The following is a 25202-nucleotide window of genomic DNA, read 5'->3' as shown; positions in this document are numbered from 1 at the left end:
GATGACGGACAATCTCATTCAGTGTTGTTGACAGTGGATTTTGGTCAAAGTGTGCTCCTGATGTTTTCTGCCAACATACTGCAGGGAAAGTGATGTGACTCTGGCCCCAGCCAGAAATCAATGGGCCAATGGTTAAAAGCCATCAGCAGCAGCAGGGAAAACAGTAGGTCACATTATCAATACAGGCAACGCATATAGCATCTACACAAAAGAGACATAGGTAGGGCTGGGTAATAGAGTCAACATTTAGCAAAAAGGGGACAGCCACGCATATATACAGAGCCATAACTCTGCATGATGCAATGTTTTGTTTATAAGTCCAACTTTGTTCATTCATCTTGCTTTCAATGCCTTTGTGTCTAATTGAATAATATGATGATAATTAGGACTTAATATTCCAACATAGAGAGTATAGAGAGAACACTGTGGTAGATAGCATTGCTATACATTTTTTGTTTTTTTAAATATTGCTCACCCCTTGATTAAAGCCAGTCTTATTGGAACCAAATGGACACTGATAACAAATCACTCCCACACTTTAAGTCTGTCGCACACATGCAAATCCAGTGTGTGAGTTTGAAGCGGGGAGTGAGATTCCAACCAAACTCAAGTCTAGGCACTGGTACGGTGCTGTAAATGCTTTTGGAGAGAAGTCGAAACAATCATTAAACAGCTATCAAAGCTGAAATGCCCCAAGCCATTAGTATATACTGGAATCAGTCACAACAGAAATATAAAAAAGGACCAGAGACATAAACACAGCCGGCATCAGCAGGTTCCAAAACATATGCACAGTCCGACATGAGCTTTTAAGTTTTTTAACTGGGAAGAGTGGCTGCTGAATTTAAACCAGCAATCCAACTGTGTGCTGCTGGTCTACCTCTATCATTTCACACCCACTCTACGTGCAGATCATCACGTTTCATGTGCAAACATGACGTTCTGAAAAAGGTGGCATCAAAGGGTACATCTGATCTAAATCTGCTCTGTGGCTTTATACATACCAACCCTTATTTTGCAGCTGCCTTTACAAATGGGTTTTGACTACACTTTAAACAAACTGGTTATCAGCACTACAAACAAGAAGAGCTGAGCAGACAACATGGTCTCGTGGTACATTTTTAACTCTCCGAGCTACAATACTCCGTTCTTGTATAATTTTACAAGTATTAATAAATTGATAACTGTCATATTGGGAACACTGATATCAGTAGCCTTAAGGTTTGCATTTGTGTCGAGCAGATCCCAGGTATGAATATGTGTAACAGAATATTAAAGTAGGGTGATGCTGGACATTCTCCTGGAATGAACAGATGTTAGGATTAAAAAGGGAAATAGCATTTAGCTACGTACCGGTTTTCCCAGCACCGCTCTCCCCTGTGATGAGGATGCACTGGTCCTTGTCCTGGTCCCTCAGTGAACGGTAGGCCTCATCGGCCAAAGCGTAGCTGGAAGACAAAAAGCACAAAGTCATAAGCTTTCACATTACAGTAACATGCCCTCAGCTTGCATAAAATTTTTATTTCCCAGGATTTTTATTTTTATTTTTTAAGGGGGGGAGGGGGGTTGTCGAGACAGTGGGGTAAAAGAAGTTCAGAAGAATGATCACTACTGTGCCGGGCCGCATGGTGTCCATCCTAATCAATAGCACGTGGCTTTATTGGAAATTAGCATATGTAGACCAGCCACAGGACTGGGGTGACAGTTTAATTTAGCTACCCGGGCTGGTTCACATTTTGTCTTTGGCTTTGATAATTGGAATATTGACCATTTCCTGCTCTTTTTCCTAACTACTACACTAATTCTGTGAAAGCTACAGCACCCAAATGCAAAAGCACACGAGGAGCCTACAACGTGCGTTTCTTGAAGTTGGAATCATGGCGAGAGGAGGAGATGACATGTATCAGCCTTGTAAGAGGACTAAGTCTGACGCATGGGCATATTTGGGTTATTATAAGAATGCTGAAGGACAGTTGATTGAAGATAGTCCTCCTGTCTGCAGAACGTGAAGGGAAAAAGTTGCTGCTAAAAGGCATTAAACACAAAAAAATGCTGCGATAGTATCCAAAACTGATATTTTTGGACACTCTAACCGTGAGGTAAAATTTTCATATCGTTACATCCCTAATATAAATGTAATGTTGATCTACTACTACACACTGGTGTTTGAATAATGCACTAAAAATGTAAAGCAACCCATGGTGGATTAGTGAATGATAAAAGTGGAGCGCCTATTATTAAACAAATACTACCGTTATACATTCCAGGACAGTGATACACTGGGAAAGTGGGACTGCTTATTGCAGTTTGACCCAACCCCCCACTGAATTCCGGAACAATAAATTATTTGTTCTCTTTATGCATACAATCCCGAATAATGCTTTGAGAGAAGGGTGTGGATGGTGTTATCACAATGACAACGTTTTTAACTTGTTTGGCACAGTGGTCTGTAATTTCAACGTGATACACCCACAAAGAAGGAACACTAAAGGGAGAGGCTGCGGCAATAGAATTTTACAGCATCCATTTTGGCAAGCAAACAGTCATGTACAGTGCAGCGGGGAGTGTGTTCCAACGTTCTCCTCCGGCAGGACACAAGACTGTAACGTTGCTTTCTTTATCCCCCCCCCCCCCATACTTTGACATTCATTACTAAGGAATTCTTTCCAAAATCATGTCTGATAAGAGCGGTAATTTGCCTTATGCTGTTAAGAAGTTAGGGGAGTTAGTTTGAGAACAGGTAAAGTGGAGTTGGAAGAATGTATCGGCTATGCTAGGTTTATGGAGAGTCTCTTCGAGGTCTGTTGTGGACCATCACAGGAAGGAAACAGGAGAGGTAACTGAGGAGAACGTCAGTCAATTTTGTTTCAGGCCCTGCTGAAGTTTCCTTGAGCAAGAAGATAAACCCCTACCATATCTGCAGGTGTTAAGGTCAGGGTTACTTTATTGTATCCTATTAGAGAAAATTGTTTTGGAGATAGGCAAATAGCTACATGAAGACCAGACATCACAACAACACACAAAGTCTATGGGTGAACGCTGCTGGCTTCAAAGCCATCAATGGCATGCCCTCTCAGATTTTTAAATATCAAGCTGAGATCAACATCTAAGTCTTATGTTTCACGGGGTAAATATAGCTTAACGTAATTTTATAGGAATGCTTAAAAATAGTCTCTCCCCAATGTCTAATTTGGTCTAATGCCTTGCCTGGAGGGTGGGGGCACTCCAAGTCTCCCAGGTCTGAGTAGTATCATTTATCAAGCAATTGTATGCGCTAAGAGTGCTAGACATGAACGCAGGAATGTCTGACATTCACAGATGCTAACTGGGGTTTTCACACAGCACCAACAATGGGTTGTACTCAAGTCTGTAATGGGATAGTGTACTCGAGTGTGGTTGCAGAGTTTAGATTTACTTGTCAAGGCAAAACTGTTGTCACATTCAAGCGCACTGCGTAACAAAATGTAGCGTGGCAACAGGCTAAAAAAGAAAAAAAAAGAACCCTGTCTAAGATGTTCAGACTGCATTTGAGTCTGTATGCTGAACGATTATGCAGCATCACTGTGCAACTGGTTTGTTATCTTGGTCAAGTCCATAAATACATCAAGCTGTGGAAAAAGACACTAATGTCTGAAATAAATCTTATTTTGTGTACAGCAACAAATGCATTAGGGGAGTCAGTGTGGTGAGGAGCAGAACTTAGCATATAATCATACGCTGCTGAACTATTGCTGACCTCCAATTTGAAAATTAGCTGATTGCTAGTAAGAAGCCATAACAGAGAGGGGGCCAGAGAAGGACAGCCAGATGAATGCATTCCAGGCCACAATACAAAAGTTAAAGCTCAGGCTGGCTAATGGAGTTTAGGGTTCTGCACCATCACACTTGGTTTTGGACCAGAGCCCATGTAGCCCCGCAACGGGTACTCTCCCCTGTCAGACCCCAGTGTGGGCCCTGCACCACCAAACCCTCGGGAAAAGGGGTACGCAAATACAAACGGGGTTCCATTAAATCAAGCTGATGTAGTGACTTCATTGGCTTGACAAATTACTCAAGCTGGTGACACTAAAAGGTGCTATGGTGCACTATTTTGGTACAGGCTTTACATTGGAATCATGTCACACACAGGGTTTTGCAAAAAAAATCCTTCATGGTTTAAAACAACATAGAACGAAGAGTACTAATTGAGGTGGTTTGCAGCTGGAAGTGTTTTGGTCATTGTGGAATTTTCTAATGAAGGTCCATGAGGGAAATGCTTGGGACCCAGCGAATTTTCTTAGTTGGCCCCTGACAGAGCTTGTTGGGCCGTATGAAGAACTCTTAATGGTCCCATGACATGGTGCTCTTTGGATGCTTTCATATAGACCTTAGTGGTCCCTTAATACTATATCTGAAGTCTCTTTCCCAAAATTCAACCTTGGTGCAGAAATCCAGCCACTCGAGCCAGTCCCACAATGAGCTTTCCTTAGGATGTGCCATTTTTGAGTATAACCCTTCAGGGCTTGATTTACACCGATCCCCATTTCTAGCCACTAGGGGACCATAGGCAGTAGAGCCCGACAGATGAGGATTTTTAAGGCCAATACCAATACAAATATTTCATTATTTATAAGTCCAATATATCGGCTGATATTTATTTATTTTTATTTTTTAAATACAGCGTAACAAAACATAAGACAAGATCTATGTATCCTTTATTAGTCCCACAAGGGGAAATTACAATTTACACTCTGTTGGTTATTACTCACAGGCCTGAATTACACACACATGCTCAGTACCTGTATGCACTAAATGTTGAGATGTCAGAGTGAGGAAGGGGGGCTGCCTATGGAAAGGCGCCCCGAGCAGTTAGGGGTTCGGTGCCTTGCTCAAGAGTACCTTAATTTGTTTTGTCACAACAGAACAGAGAAACATCAAAATATGTTAAAGTTCTGATAAATGAAATAAACAAAACTTAAGATATGAAATTTAAATTCCTTTGTACAAAATCACAAAAAAAAGAAATGTGTTGCCAACAGGGATGTTGTAGAACGCCCTCTGGTGGACAAACTATGCAACACCAATACTCATAACATGGTTGAGCAACCGTTTTTATTTCATTTTTTAAATATTAATTTATATAAATCAGACAGACAGACAGACAGACAGACATCTATCTATCTATCTATCAATCATTATTTATTTATCTTTTTAAATTGGCCATTTTTAATGCAGATACCGACAGAATTTTCATGCTATTGGAACTTTAAAAGAGTAACTTTTTTTTCAACCTGGACCAGATTGCCCCATGTTTTTGTGTCTAAGTGACTGATAGGAACAACAATCTTTGAAATTGGTCCAGTATAAAGCCATATCGCTGCAGTGTGCAGCAACAAAAACCTTCAATTTATACACAATAACACAAAAGTGCTTGTTTTGCCACTGACAGGCTCAGATTATTGTCCAAAGTGTCTGACAACAGTAGGGAAAGAATCCCTACAGGAGCTAGACCTTTCTGTTAAAGGATGAGATCATTTTTCTAAACATGAAACCATCCCCGGGATTGCTAAACCCACCAGACTCCATGTAAATAAAGAGTAATTTTACTATTGAAAAAAATACACTTCAATCAAAATGGACAGAAACCAAATAAAACTATGAAAAGCCGAAAGATTGTTCACATCAGTCACTAACACACAAAAACATAGGAATATAGGGTTCTTGTTAAAAAAGAAAAAAAGAAAAAAAAAAAAGAGTGAATGTAAAATTAACAGCAGTGCTCTCAGATGCATCAAATGTTTTTTTTAGCACAAGCCTCACTCAGAAATCCCATCCCCACAATCTCTGACCACAGCCCAGCCCTTACCCTCTCCTGTACACCGCGTTTGTATGGATAGGACTTGCCACTGGACGTTACGTCACTGTTGAAAAACGGCAGCACAGCGCAGCAGATGTCTGCTTTGTGAAAACACTCCTGTTGCCTGACTTGATATTGACAATGAGCAAACCATCACACAATTATCTCGCCCCCAGCGGAGGCCCGTGGGAGGGGAGTGTCCCAGGAAAACCGAAGGGGTGTAAAATAGGAGTGGGAGGTCCTTTGCCAGATGCACACAGCTATCCATATGAATATGAATGGCCATTGTACAATCACAATATGAATAGAAGTTGGCAGACGTGAGGGGCTATACCTCAAATTATGCAATTCCAGACAATAGAAATGTTTAAATCTTAAAAACATTTAAAAGACCGGTAAAAACTGACCTCTTACAGGAAAGTAATCTGTATTTTTATTCCCACATACAAAAGCAAGAAAGAGCAGGCAGAATAAGAATTAATGATCATCCCTGTGGCTACAACATTGTGCTATCATTAGGAACATGAAAGCAGTATGAGCAGCGACCACTTCACAAAACGTGGAAAGTCAAAAAGGATGATGAAGCACCGAGGTCACCATCAAAAGGCAGAGGAAGCAGTGAGTGAGGTACTGAAATCCCAGAGGCCTCCCTGATCAGTGTGTGGAGGCGGCTGTGTTGGGGTTAGGCCCTGGACCATAAGTGCCGCTTGGCACCTCCCCTTCACATCTGCCTGCAGGCTGCAGTTTGGACTTGCACGTGGCAGCGGTGAACACAAAGCCACACTGGCATGAGGTAAGCAGTAGAAAATAGTCCAGTCAGTTCTTTTTGCTACAGACCTCTGGTAACTGGGGCTCAGGAGAAGATATTGGGCTGTCAGTGTATGCCGCGAATCTTAAAAAGGGTGGAGTACTCTGAGGGCAGATTCAGCACACTTTAATGTCAGGATCTGCAGAAGCGAATGAAGCTGTAATGTTATGGGCTGGAGCGCAGCGCACCCAGCTACTGGGAGATGACAGGCCTTTTGCAAACAATAATAATCTTATTCAGAGGCTTTTAGCCATGTCTTCATACTGACATGCAGCACATTTACATTGGCTTTTTTTAATTTATTTTTTAAGAAAGTACATTTTTGTTCATTTTCCAGCCCTAAAAATGGAAAAAGGTCCAGTACTTTGAAGCTAAATCCAGCTATGTTTCTATTATGCCTTTGTATATATGGAGGGGGGCCTGTGATCTCAGTGTGATCTGGCTCCTCTAAAAAGGCCACAGGAAATCCACATGGCTCTGACAGAGCAGCCAAGGAAGCAACACTTTCCTGATGCTTTATGACCAGGTGGATGAGTGGTTGGCTGGAGCAAGAAACACACAGTGTCATTCATTTAGAGATAGTTAGGGAAGCTGGTGGTGTGGGTGAGCAGGCAGCTGATACACAAATACTGAAAAGATCGTGGTTCGGACAGATGTGGCCCCATCTGTGTAATGTGTTGCTGTACAAAAAAGGTGGTAGGGAAAAGATCAGCACACAGGGCAAAAATCAAGCAATCTTCTTTTGTCACATGGATTCGTATGAGGTACAATTCCAGTGACGTGTAATACTCTAGCCAACGTAATGTAATAATCTAGCAAAGCTCTGACACAAAATCATAATGACAGCCCTACATTCAAAAGAGCACCCACAACTACCAAGGTGCAATAATGAATACCTCCAATTCTCTAAATTAAAAGCTCAGAGTGAAGTACTGCTGCCACAGATCTCTAATTTATTCAACACTCGCTCGGGGTTGCCTGAGACCTCTGCTAAATTACTCATTGATACTCCCCCAACCATGCATCAAACTTCGAGGGGGTCCGGGGCTTGAAATTATTTCACTGCACAGCAATTTAGTGTTCCACATCAGGGGAAAACACAGATTCAAATTGTTTGTCTGATCCATGGAAAAGCAGGAAACAAGCATGCTGAGTAAGTTAGCAAAAAACATCCTCAAAGTAAAGCTCAAACAAAGACTCTTCTGAGCCACTTTCAGCCGGTTTGCAGGAATTGCGACATATTAATATAAAAAGAAAAAAACAACTGAATACTCAAATGACTCCAAATTATTGGGTGTTAAAAGGGCTAAAAGAGTTGACCAGATTGACTGTGGTCCTGAGATTTCATAGAAATGATAAATGGAGGCCTTGTGCTTTCGGCTAGCAGATACAGAAGAAAAAACACACTTAAGGAAAAAATAAACACATAGCCACATGTGCAAAGCCACAGACAGGATGATGGAAACAGAGGAGCAAGATGTCTTTTTATAGCCCAGAAAGCACCAGCTCCGTCAGGTTTGAGGACATCCTCTCTTCATCCCGCTCTCCATGTCTCAGCCTTCCACCGCGGCCTTGCTAAAAAGTTGATGTGTTATCTATTACACTGTAATGTTTGATTAGTTTTCAAAATTGAAATAATGTTTAATCTTTGAGCCCTACAGGCATTGCAACTCCCCCTGCACACACACTCACATGATCACAAAGGCTGCATTGAAATAAACTGTAATGCCCAATTTAGTACAAGATCACTTGGCAGGTCTTCAAAAGAAGGGAAAGGCCTTAGGGTGCCCCTGTGACCCGCTGGGCACTTTCAGACAACAGACAGAGTCATTGTGGGTCTGACCCACAGTGTAATGTTGGTCCCACATCGGCACCACAGTGTTGGGTGACAACTTCTCCTGCTCCACACCAGGAAACGAGGAGGCCACAGACTGAGAGGATATGGTGGAAATGAATAAAGTGCCATGGGGTTCTTTGTTTTTTTCTTTTTAAACCAGAGCCAAAATAAACAGTTTACAATGAAATATTGCAGTTGAAAGTTGGGGTGTAATGGTACACAAAAGCCACGGTTCAGTTCATACCCTGGTTTAAGAGTCACGGTTTGGTGGGAGTTCAGTACAACGAGTGAGAGAAAAAAAAAATTGATTTATTTTGAACAGGCTGTAGTGGAAGTATCAAAGACGGACAGAATCCTCTGGCAGGTAGCATCCCGTTGTCCTCGGGTCAAATTTGACCCCTTTACTAAAATGTCTATATCATAAATATGGGTTTCTTTTTAACCAAATTACCACAAAAAAATTGATTGGATTCCTTACAACGCTCTTTGCAAATACAATTGATCACTTTCATTCCTGACTAAACTCGTCTGTACGTTCCTCTGATCTTAACTATTAGTCAGAATAAATTATAATTTCTGCTTTTTTAACTCTAGTATTAGGTATAATTCTATATAAATTAGGGTTATTGACCATGAATTCTAAAAAGTACAGTAAAACTAGTGGTAGTAAGAAGGTGTTATTGAAAACTAAACAAAAAAAAGTCTGAAAAAGAGCCAAAACACAACACACACACACACAACACAACACAAGGGTTAACTATTTTCATTATAAAACATGAGGAACATTTCAAACACTTCTGTTACAGTGTACAAAAAGCCAAGAGGTCCCAATTGACTTTAAAACTGAAAAGCCTCTCTTATGCTACAATATTTAAAATGAAACTGCTTTCAAAGCTGCGGGGATAAGGAGTTGGGCTCGGTTTGGTTTGTCCTCGTCCTGGTGATTGACACATCAGGTGACCTTTGATGTGTTTTCATTCCAATGCCGGGTCTTCCAGCGCCAGCATTTCATTTGCGCTCAGCATGTTGGGGACTGACACGCATGCCAGTCCGCTTGTTGTGCTCAACAACTGTTTTCACTTTTTGTAACAGAGTTCCTGCAAAAGCCTTGGCTAACATAAAGACCAGCTCCAATCAAAAACGAATACACCTTTATCATAATAAAGCATCAACCTTTAGTGAAAAAAAGAGCATGCAGTGATCAATCACATGTTATGATCACTTAAGGCAACATATAACCCTTTTAAAATGTAATTTGACTGGAGTTAAACAGCTCATATCCATGTCTGCTGTAATATGGGTACAGAATACATGCGCTGGATTCAGTTTTAAAATAAAACATTATTATGACCCGATTTTTCAACGTTTTATAATAAAAATTAAATGGTATAAGCCCAAATTCCCATGCAAAAACCTAGTTTGGCAGTGGACATTATCTGACACAAGCTTAACCACGCTACGATGTCCGGAGGATTACATTCCCATTAGCATTTACAGTTTCTCTGTGTAATACCAGCCTGGCCCTTAGGGCCAATAGTCAGGCCCTTTGGGAGGTGTGTGGCCAAATTTCCAAAAACCAACAGAATCCTCAATCCGTACAAATCACTTTGACTGCTTGTTTAATTTCATGTGACCCATCACATGTTGCCCCACCATGACTGTGCACCAACTGCATGGTGAAAGCAGCACTTCAGCTGTACAACAGCAGGAGCTGCAGTCCTCCATCAAAAATGGTTGTTTCTACATCGTATACATCAATTTTAGAACAGTATGGCTGGGCATGGCCCAATATGCAAAAAAAAGTAGATTAAACCCTAAAAAGGAGGATTCAGACCCAAAACATGTGTCCTTTAGCCTGACCTCGTCGTACTCAGATTCTTGTCTGAATATAAGACTGATACTGACTACTGACTTCAAGATGGCTGCCAGGAGTTTTGTCTGAGAACTTGGCCTCTTGGAATCCAACAAAAATCTATTGAATCCTTCCTGGTATTACAAAATTTTAGTGGTTAATTGATTCAAGTTGTATTTCAGTTAAATTGTGTCTCAATTTTGTGGACAATATTCCTAGTATCTGCTGAGCTTGGGCTGCAGCCCAAGTTGATGGGCTTTGGGCTACTAGGACTCTGAAAAACAACTCCGTCACTATCATCATTCGCAACTTCACCAACTTCATCGACATTTGCAACTTTCATCAACTTCCCGGGACATCTGGTAAGACACATTATGCCGCCTAAAAATGCTAAAACATCTCGTGTGAGGAGGATGGCGTTGTGACGATGAGTGTACTCTCCCAATTAATGGAGCAGCAGAGAGGGATCTATAAAGAGATGTTACTGCAACAACAAGATAACTTTAAATGTTTCATTCAGTTGATCATGGATGGAACTAACAAAAGATTGGATGGTGTTATCAGAGATGTACAGGAGCTGAAGACTAGCTTGGAATTTACCCAAACAAAGTTTGAAGAGGAGAAGATGGGATGCACTGAGATTGAGTCAAAAATAAGGGCACTTGAGGCAAACATAACTACTTCTAAACAGAAAATGGATGCAATGTTCAACAAGCTGGACTACATTGAAAACCAGAGCAGGAGAACAAATATTTTAATTGATGGCATTGCTGACGAGAAAGGAGAGAAGTGGGGTGAATCAGAGAAAAAGGTGCGAGAGATGTTCTCAAAGAACTTGGGATTAGATGGAATAATATTGACATTGAGCGTGCTCAGAGGACTTGGCCAGTTTCAGGAGAATGGAAGGCCAAGGAAAATTGTTGTCAAACTTCTTCGCCTTAAAGATAGAGAGCTAATTCTTTCTTCTGCTAAGAAATTAAAGGGCACTAAGATCTACATTAACGAAGATTTCTCTGAAGCTGTGCAACTAAGGAGGAAGGAGTTGTGGCCGAAGATGAAAGCTGCCAGAGAGAAAGGGGATAAGGCGAGTTTGAAGTATGATAAACTGATTATCACCCCAAGGATGGACAAAGTCAGTTGTCGGCCTAATGAGCTTTAATACTCAATTTTAAAGTTTGGGGAATATGTATGTGTCTGTGTGCATGATTATATGTATGCAGCCTACTTGATGAAGTTAAAATAACTCAGGAAATAAGATATTCTACTAGATTATAATTTAGAATTTATTTAACTTTAATTAAGATGACCAGAAAAAATAAATTACCTAAAGGTTAATACTTGCACATATTAATATATGTAGTCTAAGGAATAAAATTCAAGACCTGTCTTTATTTTTACAATTGAAAAAAATAAAAATACTTTGTTTTTAAAAATATCTGGAAAATTCATAGATAATTCAAAAGGGATTAGGGGGGTTTTCAATTACAAAATGATAGAACGTTTTGGAGGGGGTGAGCCATTTATAAAATCATTTCGTTAAAATGAGAAGATTTAATGATGTAGTTGAAGTTTTAGGGTACGGTACATTTTCCCATTTGAAACCTTATTCGGGGTGTTGTTATGGGCCCCTATGCAGGATAAGTATGTAATGATTTTTTAATATGATAGAAAAGGTGACTGGAAAAAAGAAGAAAATTTTGGGGGGAATTAAATTTTGTTGGTGTTGATATTTGTCCTTTGAAAAAAAAAGCTTAAAATATGGGTGCACTTGTGGTTTTTTTCCAAAGGGACAACCGAGGGAAAAATTTTGTAACATACAGGTTTTTTAACTAAAAATGTTTGATCACTTTTACAATAATCTGATATGTCTCAATCCCTTTTTCTGTAACATTTGGGTTTTATGATCAAAAACTGTATTGCTGTCCTGGAAAAAGCTAAGCTCCTAGAGCTGTCCAAAATTATTATAAAAGATTTAAGGGGTTTAATGAGGATTTTTTTTTAAAAAAAATTGGATATATTAAATGGAATTGAAAAGGAATTGAGATGTTGATGCACCCCTTATTTTTTAGGGAATTTAGGGAGTTTTTAAACAAGCATGCTCCTTTAAAAAGAATTTACAGTTAAACCCAAAAAGTCTCTTGGGTTTTACAGAGAAAGGAGTTTAAATGAATAAAGGGAAGAGGCAAAAAAGGTTGCGGTTAATCTGACTCCCCTTTTGGACAAAAATCATTGTTTTTAAGGAATCGGTGACCAAGGTGAATAAGGAAAAAAAGAAATTTTAGAAGAGAATTAAAGATGGGGTACGAAGTAAGGAATGTGGAAAATTTATCAATGAAATCGGGGGAATAATTACTTGTATTCTTTGTTAAATTTTAATGGGTTTATTTTAAGCCAATACGTTTGAAATTTTTTTAATATTTTTTGTTATAAGTGTATTTTAGAAAACGAGAAAAAACTGGGTTTAAAATCAGTGATTTTATTGAAAGGTTTTGAAAGTAAAAGGTGCATTTTTGAATTTCATCAGGTTAATTTTTTTCAGGTGGAAAGGTTGTTGCGATCTGGCTGTTGGGGGGTCTGTTACAGAAAACCCTGGATGTCGGTGTTGAAGTTACAGTGGAATTTCTAAACCTGTCACTTTTTCAAAGTTTTTGTTGGGGGGGGTTTTTCCCAAAAAACTTGGAAGGAGGGTAAGAAATTTCCCTTTCCCCAAAACCAAAATCAACTTTCTGGGTTCAAATGTGGCCTTTAGACTTGCCTTTTTAAGTAAATATTAAAAAAGTTTGTATTTGAGAAAGTGAAAGTACTTTTCGAACAAATTTTCTCGATGTTTCAGCAGCTTATAGACTGGTCATTTTCCCCGCACTGCAAAGAACAAAAGTGGGTAGCTGGTAACTCTATTGAAACTCAATGCTTTTGGGGGCATACCTTTGACTTCAGGGTGCTTTGATGTGTTTACCAGAAATTTGTTTTAACTTTTTAGTTTGGTTTTATTTTCTGCAATCAGTGGTTTAAGAGGTTTTTCGGAGGGGGCAAAGAGTTATTTTTAAAGGTGCTTTTTTCTAGTACAATCCCGGACGTGGTGTTCCCCAAAGGGAAATTGCCTTTACCTTTGTTATTTCAATTTTACAAAAATACCGTATTTTTATAGTAAAAGGTAAATTTACTAGTTTTTGATGATACATCTTTTTTAGCCCCTACGTTCTCGATTTAAACGGTTTTTGTCGTGAATTTTCAAATGTATTTGGATCAAAACAAAACTTGTCCCAAATTTCAAAAAAATGTGGTTAAAATTTTGGTTTTAAGTATGATTATCTGATAACCCAAAATGATATACGAAATGGCAAAAATTTCAGCAAATGAAAAAAGGGGAAATTTGGGACTTGGCCTACCACATTGTATGGTCGGGCTGTTAAAAAAGTGTTTCAAAAGGGTAAGGGGGTTGGCAGTGTTCGTAAATGGCACGTTTTTAAAAATAATTGTTTAGGCGTGTTGTTTTTCTGGTTTTTTGGGTTTTGGTTATTTTTTCTGTTGTATGGGCTCGGGACAAACGTTTTAAAAAAAATTTCAATTGCACAAAAAAAAGGCGCAAGACTGGTTCTTGGGGTTTTTCTTGGAACCCGGGTTTCAGAGAGCATGAATTTTTGGGTGGTGGGGGTCAGGGAAAGAATCTGTTAAAAGTTAGTTTTTTCATTTGGAAATTTAAAACGGATTTCCAAATTTTTAGATAATAAACTTATTGTCAGACTTCTTCAATTAACAAAGGGTGAATATGACATTCTTTAATACCCAAACACTGATGAAGGGACTGTGTTTTTGGTCAAATTTTTATTGGGAAAAATCTTCCCCTTTGGGGTTCGGGGCAAAAAGGGAAAATGGTTTAAAAAAAAAAAAACTTGAACATTTTTTTTGATATTATATTGTCGGATGGTTTTATGAGGTTGTATCATGTGCTATATTATTCTTTATTTATTTAGTTTGTTAGTATTTTTTGCATTCTCAGTTTTGTTTGTGAATTTATATATGATATATTTGTGAGTAATTTTTGTTGTATTATTGTCTTTTGGATGTATTGTTTGGACCCCAGGAAGACTAGCTGTCGTCTTGGCGTCAGCTAATGGGGATCCTTTTGAAATAAAATAAATACTGCTCCATTGGGCTGTGATTATGGGGCGTGTTTCAACCAAACCAGGAAAGAAAATGCCTCTGCACTCAATTTGATAGACCAACAACCAATCAAAGCAACGGAGTATGTGACATACTGTATGTTAAGCAAAGCAGAGTTGTCAACAGAACTTCATTTCTAGCTGCCGCTGATGCTACTAGCCGATAGCCCCGGCAGTTTGGAAAACGCTAATGACGTTACAGGTTTTACAGCATACATACATCCCTTGAATGTATCATAACATAATATTATGGATACATTAATAGAACACAGGATCTCAGGCCTCAGTCATATGAGCATCTGCAATGCAAGGCGACATGGGTGGGCCGGCGCAGTCCCGCGTTCATCCCAGGCGCTCTTTGGTGACGTGGTTGATTACGTTACTGTTGATCATCTGTCCATCATTGTATAAAGCCCGCCCTGACAATTTGATTGGTCCGAACAGCTCTTGTTCAAGTATTGTTGGTCCACAACGGATCAAGTCCAGACGGAACATCCAGACCTCAACAATTCAAATATTTTTGTACATAGCACGTTCACTGAATTATTTGAAATATGTGTGCCTCTTGATGATGAAGAAAAAAAATGAACTAAATTATCTTAATATTGTCATAGATATAAGGTTCATTAGTGGAGCAATAGTCTACACGGCTGATATGAGTCCTTATCCATTTGCCTCCATTTGGGTATGCCCAGCACGTGTTGTTATGCAAGACGTACACACAGATAAAAAGCTCAATAGACATTGTTCTGGTTATGAGAGTTTACAATGGCTTTTGGGATAGTCACGGATAAAAAAAGATCTATGAAAAAAAATCTTATGCTCACAGAAGCAATAAATGAAAGTGCATGCAATGTTTAATCAGTATTGAGTTAACCTATCAGCAGGAAGGTCCATTATCTTTGAACACAAGAGGAATTCATAACCTTTCGCTGAGGATTGTCCCTATAGTCTAATCTCAGATTCTATGCGCTACCGAAACTGTCAAATTTAATATACAAAAAAAAAGGGTAAAACCACTAAGGTAGAAATACAATTCCCATAAATAAATAAAATCTTACTAAAAACATGTTTTGTTTTTTTAAAATAGCATCAGGTCCCTCCTATTGGAACTACACACCTATATTATACAGGATTATAAAACATGCACCGTTTCTGGCATTTTGCATTTCCCAGCTTGATGGTGTAGTGACAGACTCCCTGGTTCATGTCCCCCCATGGACATTGAGGTCACTGTATGTTGTATGGGACAACTCTCCTAAGTGCCAAGGGAAAGCTATTAGCAACATACTGAAGAAGAAACTATTAGGTTGATCAATGACTTCAAATGGCATATAGGAGTACATTTTTAAGTACCCACCCTGCTAGGGCTGGGATCTATAGCCTTTTTGGGGAGACAGAGACCGGGCTGTGTGTGCAAGTGTTGTATGCCTGCCTGTACGCACCATGTAGCAATTATTATATGGTTCTTTCCAAAAGAATACATTTGGATTTTATTCTTTAGTTGAAGAAGTGACACACACACACCCCACACAAAACACACCCACAACACACCCCAACACACACACACACACACACACACACCAAAACACACACACACACACACACCCACACACACACACACACACACACAAACACACACCCACACACACCCCACACACACACACACCACACACAAAACCCACACACACACACACAACACCACACACACCACACCACACCACACACACACACACACCCCACACACACACACACACACCACACACACACACACACACACACACACACACACACACCACAACACACACACCCCCTCTCTAAAGTTAAAAGCTTACCATTACGCCAACACACATGCTGGAGAGGACTCGCTCTGCCCACCTGAATCCAAATGCAATTTCAACAAGTGCCCACGCATATCTACCTACGTACAGTTCTGGTCTGCAACACATGTAGGCCTCCTTGAAAACAATCTCTTATATAATACCGAAACAGTGCACATGCGGCATAAGCTTGTTACTGAATACCTGCAGCTGTAATAGATAATATAACAGGAAGAATACAATAAATTACCCGTTAACAAGAGATGCGGCTGTCCATGGTTCATATAAAACCAAACACAAAGACAACCAACAAGACTGTCCTATAACTAACATCCATGTTTCTTATTAAGAGCCTATATTGCAGTCGGTTCTCCTTTGGTTTGAGATTTTACAACTAACTGACACTCGAGTCTGCTGCAAAACAACACTGCAGTCACAGTTTTCAGCCTGGGAAACTCATTTATCCACAAAAAAAGTGTAGGGGATTGCAGTATTTTTGCAACAATAAAAAAAATTAAAAAAAAGGTTTGACCAATACAAAGTGTTTGGTAGAACTGCCCGAATAAAATCTATACATCATATTAGAGGCCGAAAGATTTTTAAAGCCAATACAGGTACAAATATTTATTTAAAAAATCTGATATGCCGATATACACTACCGGTGCAAAGTTTGGGGTCTCTTAAAAATTTCCATACCACTCCATTATAGACAGAATAGCAGCTGATCTGAGTGGGGGGGCTGATCTTTAATGATATATCTACATTACCCATTATCACCAACCATTCATTCAATCATCCAAAGGCACATTATGTTTACTAATCTGATATCATTTTTAAAAACTAACTAGAAAAACACTGGCAAACCTATTTGCAATTATGTCAGCACATAATGTAATCTGAAAACTGCTGCCCTGGTTAAAAAAAAACAATGCAACTGATCTCAGCTGGTATTCTGTCTAAAATGGAGTGCAATGGAAATTTCGAAGTGACCCCAAACTTTTGACCGGTAGTGTATATAAAAAAAATTAAAATTTAAAAGAAATCTAGAAACGCGTTACAAAACAAACCGATTTCCCTAACATTAATTATTTGTAGTTATTTATGAGTTCTCACTAAAATAAATAATTTGTTTTGTCACAACAGAACAGAGGGACATCAAAATATATTAAAGTTCTGATAAATAAAAAAATTATCAAAATACAAACTTAAGATATGAAACTTAAAGTCCTTTGAACAAAAACATTAACAAAAAAGAAATGTGTGTTGCCAACAGCGACGTTGTAGAGTACATTATGGTGGACAAACTATGCAACGCCATCACTCAGAACATGGCTGACGGTCTGCTTTTATTTTTTAAATATTCATTTATCAGAATCAATTGATTCAGATGAATGAATATTTAAAAAAATAAAATGGCCATTATAAATGCCGATACCGATAGATCGGAAAATCCCTATTATCGGTCGGGCTCTATATCATATAGGCAATGTTGGACTTTTACTTAATACTTGATCAGTGTTCTATGTGACCACACTGGAAAGGTAAACACAGGTATGATGCTATGATGCTGTAAATGGCTCCAAAGTCCACCCCACCCACGAACAGCACTGTAAATTACCATGGGTCCTTTATCTTAATCCAACATCCTGCGTGTAAAACATATACCGATTGATCATAAATTAAGTGAATTCTAATATAAACAGAACTGGGAGTTTTGTGTTGCACATTACAGTCATCAATTCACTTTCACAAACTTTGCAGCGGTTTGATAGTTTTTTTATATATTGGCTTCCAGGTATCCGGCTTGTGCTCTGCTTTGTCTACCAAATCACTTTGTAAACTCAGTTTTTATAAAGCGGATATATAAATGAAGTTATTATTATAAGCCTGTAGTAAGTAAGCATGTAGCTGTACATCTACAATGGATCGACTGTAGCTAAATAAAAGGACTACTGCAAAAGCCACATTCACAGGTCTAGTCAAAGGGTCAGGAAAAATGAGAAGCACCTCATAGTCGTAATGAACATACACATTACGTGGGACGAGATTGTACACACAGATTTCACAGTCAAGCTGTCATAACCACGTGCATCACAGCTGAAACCCCTGATAAATACGCCTTGCACAGGGCCTAATTGCTCCATTAGCCAGTCGCGATGCCCCGCCTGTAGCCAATGCTCTAGGGGCACTAGGTATTGAGCACCGAGAGCATCGGGGGTCTCAATACCTCATTAAACATTAGGGAAATATGATCCTACACTAGAGACGTAGGACTAGCATGCACACACACACACTTTTCTCAATCTGTGTCTGGCTTGGGTGGCAGGGGACATACAAAAGATGACTTCAGGCCATCTGTAATGCTGCTGTGCATGGAGAAAGGCCAGCAATTAGTTCATCTCTAATGCTTCAACTTTGTGAAGAGGGGAGGAAAACACCTGCCAGTTAATTATGAGGCGTCTCATCTAGGCAGACAGCGTTTTGCTAAATTGGCTGGCAGAGGAAATGATGGACACGTGTGGTCCTCTCTGTAACCCAGCTGGAGAGTTCATTTACATTTCCAGAGACATGCACAGCCAGGGCCGTTTCTTCTTACATTCAGGTATCTTTGTTTTGATGATTATGATATTTCAAATGAAAACCAATCAAATGTCTTACAAACGTTCTGTAAAGAAAATATTTAGATCTCAAATGGTATAATTTCCTGACTTCATTTGAACATAATGTCATCTACATGTTCTTAGTTTTTTTCTGTAAGATAACTCATTTGCTTCAATTCAGGTGATGAAAATGTACCCGATTACATTCTGTACACTATATTGTCACAGTCTTGGTAAACGTCACTGTATGGAGACATCTGTAGTCAGACTTTTCCTTTATTGAGAAATATGTACTGTACTGGTCTCTGGCCTGGGCAATAGACCAGGAGGTGAACTGGAACCTCTTCAGCTACCAGTCCACCAGCACACTTTGGGTCCAAATGTGGACTTAACCCCGCAGTCCTTTGGTTCCCAACCCAACTCCCTACGGACTGAGCTACTGCCACCCCACAGGTAATCAGTCTGCCGGCAACTTTAGAGATAGAGGAACAGGTGCAGTTCTCCTTCCAGCTGATGCGCACACACACAAACATGCATACTCTATGTGTCTGGGGATAACAAGAGCAGGTGTGAAATAGATAAGCACCTACACACACACACACCCATTATATGTACCTTGTGCTCATGCAAAACACACAAAAACACTGCCAATCATACACAGTATAAGCCAATAATGATGCAACATCCTTATTTAAAACGCAGTTTTACAAAACTAATTCTTCTTAAATAGCCTTAAGACACATTGATCTTTCATCTCATGCAAACGGACTATCCAGGATGCTTAGACAACACCAAGATAGATATGAATAAACTTTAATGCACAGACTGTGCTATGTGTTCTGGGACCAGCGATTGTTTTGGGGACAGCATGTGTTTGACCCATCAGCTGACATGTTGCCATTGTGCATAGCTTTTTACAGTGGGACTGACTACATAGACACAAACACAGATTTGTGGCCTTCTGACATGCTGTTGTCCATGACAAGGTTATATAAAAAATCTTAAACATTAGAATCCAAGTGGGTGATGCTGACTGACACAGTAGTGTTATTTACATTGTGTGTGTATGTGTTGGTTCTGAAGTGGGGTTTGAGCATGCCGGGAGCAGTTATCTGTTGCGTGTTGTTTAGAGAAATTGACAGTCATGTGAGAAATACAATGGAGCAAGTAGCTTCATGCTTAAAAATATAGTTGTTCAGTAAAAAAGGCTGGGAGATTATTATCTCTGCAAACAATCATGTGACGTGTCACAACACTATCTTTCTTGCAACAACATACAACGTATGATGCGGACTTTGGCAAATCAAAACACCCCGGTGAACTTCTAGACCTCGGCGATCAACCTGTTGACTTTATGCTGTTCAAGTGTCTGATGGGGATCAAAGACAGGAAGAGGAAGATTCCTCGGACCGCCTGTTGTTACCTTAATTAAAGCCCGACACTGATCCCCTTCAGTCAGTGCGCTAATAATGCCCCTCAGCCAGTTAAAGCTCAGTGGACACAGGATGTCTGTGTGTTTTATTCCAAAACATCTCATCATCACCTCAGCTTCCATAAGAAAGCATTAAGCTCAAATCAAATTTAGTTGCATTCATCCAAAAAAAACATCATGTTTGTATTTGTTAAATGTCAATTTAAAATCGCATTTAAATTTAAACATTTAAATGTTATCTCAGTATGTTTTTTTTCTCTCGGTCTTGCTCAAAATTGAAACATAGCAGTGTATAGCAGCAAAGCTGTTTGACTGTAGCTAAAGCAAAGAACAAAAAAAACAATATAGGACCAAACCTTTACAAGCACAGTATGGTGAGGCTGATTCTCATGAACTCTTTTTTTCTAGTTTTTTAAACTGATTTACAGAACACTGGTGTGTCTAATAGAAGTATTTACTGTTCTTGCTTTGCATTTTCTGTGGCATTAAAATAACGTCCCCAAATCAATGTGAAGATAAACAAGCTCTATCTTATAGGGAAAAGAGAAAAAAAAAGGACTTGCCTTGAGTTTGAGGCATGACACATCATGCATTTAAAATTGATGCTAAGTTGCTCGCTACTCTGCTTTGTCAGGTCAAAATTCAACATCCAAACTGCAACTGTCCAGCCGTTTCTAGGTTTATACGTTTTAATGTATTTAAAAAAGTCATACTCCAAATATTGATTGTGTAGAAATAAAGGCGACATCAAATTTAAAAAGGAGCAGTTAGCTTACACACGCTGTAAGCTACAATAGAGGTCTTGTTCACATAGTGAAGTTGCTAACGTTAGCTTAACGTTAGTGAAGCTCAATGGTGCAATGATTCATTTGTAACTTTTTTGCTAGATTATAAGAAACAAGACAAACAGAATAGTTTGGAGGTGAAGAATGTGTTTTTCCTTTAACATGCTAGCGGTTTCTCCTTGCTAGTTGTTGTGCTAACTGACGCTAAACAGGTCACACGGTTATCTGCTTTGAAAACACAGATACAAATTGCTGTGTCTCTTCTCATCGTTTAATTAGACAGCTCAAATCTCTAGACAGAATACATGAATTAATTAATGAATTAATTACTGTGGTGTCTTTTTGTTTGCTAAAAATGACATGGAGTTAAAAATAACTGTGCTGACGTCTATGACAGGTTTAACATTATTTGTGGACAATCAATGCAAAGCCCCACAGCTTGGTCCAGATGGCCTGACCGGAGGATTAGGATCAATTCATGTAGAATGTTGAAACAATCTGCCTTTGCATTTCAGCTCTTTTACAAGAGCCTGTCCTATTAAACAGGGCTTAATCTTCTTTAGTTACAGACTAAGAGTAAGATGATTTTCAACATGTTTAGAGGATGTTCATTTCAGTCAACAGAAAATTATTTCTTTTTGCAAACGTAACCAAGTCTGCAGACTTCTTTCTATTTGACCATGCCTCTTTTTTTTGTGTATTCTATTGCAGCTGGTTCCACTTTAAAAAGGTGATGGATTACATATGCTACGAGCATTACGTCCGTCAAGTTTTAGTCATAAGATTTAAGTTAGCAGCTTTACGAACCATATCAATGTTTTATTTGCATGCCCAGCTCATATAAATCCTCATCACTTTCCTTCTAATGCAGCCATTGGTTTCAGTTCATGTTAGGTATGAAAATTATCTTGCAAAGAGGTGGACAAATGGGTAACTATCTAAATCATCTCGTGGTAATGCCAAGATCAGTGAACATTTTTGAAAATGCTCGTCCACTGCTAAACATCAACGTTATCTAAACGTTCCAATATTAAATCGTTAATATCCTTCTAGCAACATACTGTACATGTTTGGTTATTGTCAGATTGGGAACACGTGGGCTGATGCCTTTTGCACGCTACTGGTTAAATGGCAGACTATACAGAACAAAATGACTAGAGACAGCTTCTAAAAAATGTGATGCCTTCTTTTAAAACCGGTAAAGTAGCTGACCAGGAGAAAACCTCCCTGTACACACAAGCAGTCTCTACCAGTATACACAATAAAAGAGGGGAGAGACAGGCACTGTACAACTAAATGAAGAAAAGGGGGGCAAAACAGCCTGAAACTGTTCCATGCTAGTTCTGTATAGCTGGCTGTAAAGTAGAGCCAAGGAGCTTGCTTTTGTCTGCAGGGAGTATGTCTGTTCTGGGATAAGGGCACTCTTGCTCTTTGAGTCCGTCTCTCTGAGGGGTTGTGCTGTAGCCTAGAGACACAGCAGGCTAATTGACGAGTGGCGGGCTTTGTTTTCTCTTGGCAGCCTCACAGCAATGCTGACTTAATGTTGCCAATGGACAGATGGCATGCCACAGTACTGAATGGCCAGCAAGAGCACCAGACTGACTCTCCATGCAAGAGCTAGTGTCCGTCTGATCTAGGCCCCCTCCCTCCTCCCCTTCATTAAATCACTGGGACCAAATTGATCATCCTTACAGTGGTTTGCAATGCACTGTATCTTCAACGGACAGATGCAGTTCCTGCTCAAAACATTCAAACTAACAAAGCTTTGTGAAGTGCCATCCTCAGCAGTTCTTGATTACGGCAAAAAAAAAAAAACTGAAACCTCACTGTCAAAACTAAGTGCTTGAGCCTTAGGCCGGACATGACGTTTACATAGATAATTAGTGGTTTTGGAGGAGAATTAGGAGGCGGACTCACATGTGTGGACTAAGTTCATAGAAGTTCCTGTTGCGATACTCCTCCACTTTTTCTGGCGTGAAGATGGGCAGTACCCTGTAGGGGTTCATGGAGATCACCACACTGCCAATGTATGTCTGAAAAGGAGAAGAAAAAAACTAAACCGTTAGTAGGAATCCACATTTTGTGTTTAATACAGACCAATTCCTACAACTTTTCTCCATTTGGGTGTTCATTGCTAAGTCTAGGTGGGAGGAATTCACTGCTTCATGCACTGTCGAGGCATGCAATGCCTGAAGTGAAACTAAAGACGTGCAACAACAAGGAACATTTTATGGAGTCTGTGGTCTGGGCAGTACACACAGACTGTAAAGTGGTCAAGATGCTGAATGAGGGTTTTAGTAATGTGTGCAAGTATTCATGCTGCCATACAAATGTTTGACATGCCCCTTGTGTAACACCTACAACTCAAAATAAACTGAATCATTTTAAGTTATTGGCTTCCTATATGTGGCATTAGTCAATTGTATTAAATGTAATTACAATGCAAGACATCTAACACATCGGCAGTGGAGTTTTAATCAAACAAAACATGAAAGCACAGCTTTCTGTTTCACATTTCATATGAAAAATAACACCTTTATGTAACATTCGCACAGGTATTAATCACTTTTCCCAAAGTGAATGTAACCAGCCATCATCTTCCACGTCCTCCTACGTTCAAAACCCTGAGAGCACTTTCAAAAACATCAACCTGAAACATTTTCTTTGCTTTCCATGGTAATGGCTGTTGCATAACCCACTCTGACAAGAGCGGAGCATGGCCTTCCCTGTGGCAACGCCACAGCCTCCCACAGACTCTTGGTCAACAGCCCATTGGAGGCAAGACTTTTTTCAAGCGCAGAGGACGGATAACAAAAGGGAGCGTGGGCAATGTAAACAAAGTACCACGTGATAATGTGGGGTTCTTTTGACCAAAACCACAAAGCCCGTTAAAAATGACAAAAAAAAACTAAAAACATTTATGGTTGTCTTTTTTGGGGGCATTTCTACACCTGCTGTCCTGCTCGTTATATTACGCCATCTGTTCAGTCAGTAAAATTATAGCTGCGTGGAGGATGCATCACTGGTCCAACAGCTACATTAATAGTTTCTTTTCAGCAGCAATATAAAAAAAAAAAAAGTCCTAAAAACACTTTAGCATGACAGTTTGGAAATATGTGTACAAGACAGCATAGATATGACTTGTTTATTAAAAATTGGCTTATGTAAAAATTGTGACTTTATGTGAAAAGACCTTTATGAACCTAAACAGGTGGGCTGAAACCTCAGCAACTATGTAGGCAACAAAACATGTAGGTATCTTGATAGCTTCCTTTGTCATTAAAAGCCATTAGAAGAGAAAAAAAAAAAAAAAAAAAAAAAAAAAAAAAGGAGCTGCTTTTTACAATTTGAGGGAATCCATTTGGGCGTAAAGATGGTACGGATCATCCTGCCACAGTTTTGATTTTGAAAGAAAAGAAGAGAGAGATAATTAAACATTCAAGTAACAATGCAGAGCTTATGGTGAGAACAAAGAAAGCTTCAGGAATAAACATGCAAGAAACACCCGTTGATTTTATCTCGCTCAGAAAAAAGATCAAGAGTGTGACATAAGAAGCAGGGCATCAGTTCACAGGGACATTTCTTTTCCCTTTGATTATCCACGGAGTTATTGGATACATGATGCGCTCTCCCTCTGGAAAACAAAGCCATGTTTCTTCGGCTGTGAGCTGTCATATGATAGTTTGGGGTGGGGGTTGGGGCCATTCGTAAAGAATGATGCCACATGAGGGAAAAATACATTCACAGGCAAGGATTGTACGCCACAGATTTATTGGATAAGTACAGGCTTTGGTGTTTTTCCCAGTCATCATTCCTGAGGGGCAGCCTGTGCCACCAAAAAGCTTCCATTGCTTCCAAAGCTTTACCTTTCTGTGAACGCGCCACTTTTACTTTCACTTCATGGCCACCGGGACTAAACTAGGTAATGGTGGGACATGTTATGATTTTGCACCTTTTAGAGGAGCGTATATTAAATAAACAGTTTTCAAAAGGCACAACTGTGCATGTTTAACTAGTTGCACAACATTTAGGTCAGCACCACACAGGAAATATTATCGTCGGAGCTTAT

The 25202-nt window shown here is 39.4% G+C and overlaps 1 protein-coding gene across 10 annotated transcripts in view; it reads right to left on the bottom strand.

Moving 5' to 3' along the window:
• myo1b (myosin IB) overlaps positions 1–25202 on the bottom strand; it is a 57751-nt gene that overhangs the window by 31884 nt on the left and 665 nt on the right. For all 10 annotated transcript variants that reach the window (XM_032529628.1, XM_032529632.1, XM_032529630.1 and 7 more), the window contains exons 2-3: positions 23051–23166; positions 1354–1448 (exon numbers count right to left, since the gene is read on the bottom strand). In XM_032529628.1, coding sequence (XP_032385519.1) covers positions 1354–1448; positions 23051–23139 — 184 coding nt within the window. In that variant the 5' untranslated portion in view covers positions 23140–23166. The remainder of the gene's footprint in view (positions 1–1353; positions 1449–23050; positions 23167–25202) is intronic.

The sequence above is a fragment of the Etheostoma spectabile genome, chromosome 11 (assembly GCF_008692095.1).
Source record: "Etheostoma spectabile isolate EspeVRDwgs_2016 chromosome 11, UIUC_Espe_1.0, whole genome shotgun sequence".
NCBI classification, from domain to species: Eukaryota; Metazoa; Chordata; class Actinopteri; order Perciformes; family Percidae; genus Etheostoma; species Etheostoma spectabile.
Note: the sequence above shows the minus strand (reverse complement) of the source record. Positions and strands in the feature narration are given on the sequence as shown.